Genomic DNA, 3564 nt, shown 5'->3' on the forward strand with positions numbered 1-3564 from the left:
GCGGGCCGGGCCCCCGGAGCCGCCGGCATGACGGGCCGCGTGTGCCGCGGGTGCGGCGGCACCGACATCGAGCTGGACGCGGCGCGCGGCGATGCCGTGTGCACCGGCTGCGGCTCGGTGCTCGAGGACAACATCATCGTGTCCGAGGTGCAGTTCGTGGAGAACAGCGGCGGCGGCTCGTCGGCCGTGGGCCAGTTCGTGTCCCTGGACGGTGCGTCCCGGTGGGGGTCCCGGGGATCCCGCGGGGCCGGGCGCCGGGGGCGGGCGGGAGCGCTCGGTAACAGCGCGGCCCGGGCTCCAGTCGTGGTCCGCCCGCAGTCGCCTGGCTCCTCGGGGCCGGTTGTCGGGGGTCGAGGACGTCAGCCTCCCGCACCCCCGCGGTGGTCGGCTCAGCCCCGCGGCTCCGGGGCAGGGATCTCCGCTCCTCGGGGACTCAGTCGCCGCGCCCTGAGGACGGAGCTCCCCGGCGCCCGCGGCTGGTTCTCCGGGGCCCGGAGCCACCCTTGGGGACCCGCTTCCGTCCCTCGGCCCGGGACCCTGGAGACTCGCCCGGGGCGCTGCGCGCAGCGGGGCCCTTCCACGGCGAGTCCGAGGCGATCCGGAGAGAGCTGCGGGAACTTGGCGCGTGGCTCCTGCCACGGACGCCGGTCACCCAGGACCGGAGGGCAGCTGTGTGTTTAACGGGGTAACAAGCCACCAAACTGACTTTCCAATGTGGCAACACCGTTTTGCATTCTCATAAGCTGCTTACCCGGGGCTTGGGGTTGTCTGTACCTTTACATGCATCTTCCGTGGGTCCCTAGCGTGTTGCGGTGTCTCCTCTCCTCGCTGACGCTCTCCCCTCGGGCACGGTGCTGTGAAACAGCTGCTAACCTCCCTTGCTGAACGGTCTGTTCGGTAGTTTTCTGCATAGTTTTACGCAGGTTGTTTTCTTACTGTTTTTATACAGGTTGAGTTTTGAACACTCTTTAAATATTGTAGTTACAAGTCCTTTGCTAGACAGGTTATTTGCAGAAGTTTAAAATTTTGATTAAAAGCTTAAATTAGATGCGGTCCCCTTTTTGATTTTTCTTTTATTTGTTGTTTAGCTGCTAAGCCGTGTTCTGCTCTTTGGGACCCCATGGACTGCAGCATTCCAGGCTCCTGTCCCTCACTATCTCCGGGAATTTGCTCAAACTCTTGTCCATTGAGTCGGTGATGCCATCCAGCCATCTCATCCTCTGTTGTCCCCTTCTCCTCCAGATTGTACTTTTTCTGTCATTCTAAGAAATTTCCTGAGCCCGAGACACACTGTTCTAAGTTTCATTTTTTGATGTTTTACATTTAGACTTATGACCATTTTGAGTATTATTTCATATAAGGTGTGGGGTGTAGGTTGAGGTTTTTTTTTTGCAGTGGATGTCTGGTTGTTTTTCTTTTTGGCCACACGCCACCTGGCCAGGCACTGAACCTGGGCCTTGGCAGTGAAAGCCCAGAATCCTAACCACTAGGCCACCAGGGAACTCCCTCAGCACCATTTGTTGAAAGACTGTCCTTTCTCGAATTGCCTTTGCTCCCTTGGAGCGCGTCACTGGGCTGTGTTAGTGCGGGTCTGTTTCTGGGCTCTCTGTCCCATTCCATTGGTGAGAGTGTTGGTCTGTCCACGCGCGTCGCCTCCTGCCTGTTTACAGTAAGTCTTGAAATCAGACATCGCGACTCCTCCAGCTTTGGTTTTCCTTTTCGGACTTGCTTTGGTTACAGTATGTAACTCCTTTCCCTTTTCATTCATTCGATTTTAGAATAAGTTTGTGTATATTTAAAAAAAAATCCTACTGGGATTTTGATTGGAATTGTATTAAATCTCTCGATAAATTTGGAGAGCTTTGACATTTGGGGGCTTCGCTTGTGGCTCAGCTGGTAAAGAATCTGCCTGCAATGCGGGATTCAGTCCACGGGTGGGAAGCTCCCCTGGAGAAGGGAAAGGCTGCCCGCTCCAGGATTCTGGCCTGGAGAGCTCCATGGAGCGGGACGCGACTGAGTGACGTTCCCTTTCACGTGTTTACTGCACTGTGCCTTCCAGTCCCTAAGCGCAGATGGGTCTCTCCATTCACTTGGTTTTCTTTGTTCTTTCGTCACGTGTCATAGTTTTCAGCATATAGCTCTTGTACATGTTTTAGATATTGACCTAAAATCCAAATAGAGCTTTTGTAAATAGTATTTTTCAGAAACTCAGCTTTCAGCTGTTCAGTGCTAGAAGATAGAAATACGGTTGATTCTTTCATCGTCCTGCGTCCTGCGACCTCACTAAACTTACTAGTTCTAGGGCTTTTTACAAAAATAGGTTCCTTGGGATTCTTGATGCAGATAATCCTGTTGTTTGTAAACAGACATGGTTCTTCTCCTTGCTTTTGAGCAGACATGCTCGCCTCTCCCCAGTCTTGGTGGTGAGCATTGACTCTCCTCCCTCTCAGCGTGATGTTGGCTGCGGGTCTGTGAGACCTGTTCTCTATCAGCAGCGTTGAGCACGTTCCCTTTCTGATCCTTGCTTGCTGTTAAGTTTTTCTCATAGGTGGGTGGTGACGTGTGTGCCTTTTTTTTAATGGTTTTTTCTTTGTCCATCTGTCTGGCTGCACCAGGTCCCAGCTGTGGTGCACAGGGTCTTCAGTCTTCACTGCGGCACGCAGGGTCTTTGGTTGTAGCGAGATCTAGTTTCCTGGCTGGACGCTGAACCTGGGTTCCCTCCACTGAGAGCCTTGTCCACTGGGCCACTAGTGAGGTCCCTGGGTGATGAATTTAGTTTTCCTCCTTGGGTGTTTCAGTGTGGCTGGGTTTTGAACACTGAACGCACTGTGCATTCCTGGGGCAGGCCCCCCTGACTGTGGGGCAGTGTGCTCTGTGGATGTCGCTGCATGAGATTCTTAGTGTGTTGTTTAGCTTAGGTTCATGTGAAAAGTCAGTGTGCAGCTTTCTTGTAGTGTCTTTGTCTGGTTTTGATACCAAGGCAACGTGCCTCGTGGAGTGAGTTGGAAAACGTTCCCTTCCCTCCTGTTTTTCTGGGAGTGAGCGTGCAGGGTCAGTCTTACTTCTCGGCTGGCCGTTTGGTGGGTCCGTCAGTGCAGCTCTCTGCGCCTGGAGGCTTCTTTTTCAGAAGTGTTTAGTTACAGGTTGGATTTCTTTCACAGTTACTGGTCCTGCTTATTTTTGGATCATCTCTTTTGTCCTGGGTGAGTGTGTGGGTTCCAGGGCTCGGTCGTTTGGCTTGCTGACTTTATGCACACAGTGTTGTTGGCCCCGTTCCCTTTTTCTTTGGGTGTCCGTGGGGTCTGTAGTGGCGTCTCCTTTTCCTTTGAGATATTGGTGTTTTGTGTCTTCTCTCTTTTTCACTTTGTTTCTCTTACTGGAAGTTTGTCAATTTTATTGATCTTTTCAAAGAAGCAGTTTTGGGTTTTGTTGCTTTTTCCTCTTGTTTTCTGCACCACACACAGCGGGAGCCATTTGAGGAGCAGTGGTGTGTGTGTGTGTGTGCGTGCAGCCTCTGTGTGTGTGTGTGTGTGTGTGTGTGCAGCCTCTGTGTGTGTGTGTGTG

The 3564-nt window shown here is 52.8% G+C and overlaps 1 protein-coding gene across 3 annotated transcripts in view; it reads left to right on the top strand.

Moving 5' to 3' along the window:
* The first annotated feature begins 6 nt into the window (after window positions 1-6).
* BRF1 (BRF1 RNA polymerase III transcription initiation factor subunit) overlaps window positions 7-3564 on the top strand; it is a 63136-nt gene continuing 59578 nt past the window's right edge. For 2 of the 3 annotated variants that reach the window (XM_040256795.1, XM_040256796.1), the window contains exon 1: window positions 7-211. In XM_040256795.1, coding sequence (XP_040112729.1) covers window positions 28-211 — 184 coding nt within the window. In that variant the 5' untranslated portion in view covers window positions 7-27. The remainder of the gene's footprint in view (window positions 212-3564) is intronic. The other variant, XM_040256798.1, reaches the window with a different exon arrangement.

This window comes from Oryx dammah, unplaced genomic scaffold, assembly GCF_014754425.2.
Source record: "Oryx dammah isolate SB20612 unplaced genomic scaffold, SCBI_Odam_1.1 HiC_scaffold_16, whole genome shotgun sequence".
NCBI classification, from domain to species: Eukaryota; Metazoa; Chordata; class Mammalia; order Artiodactyla; family Bovidae; genus Oryx; species Oryx dammah.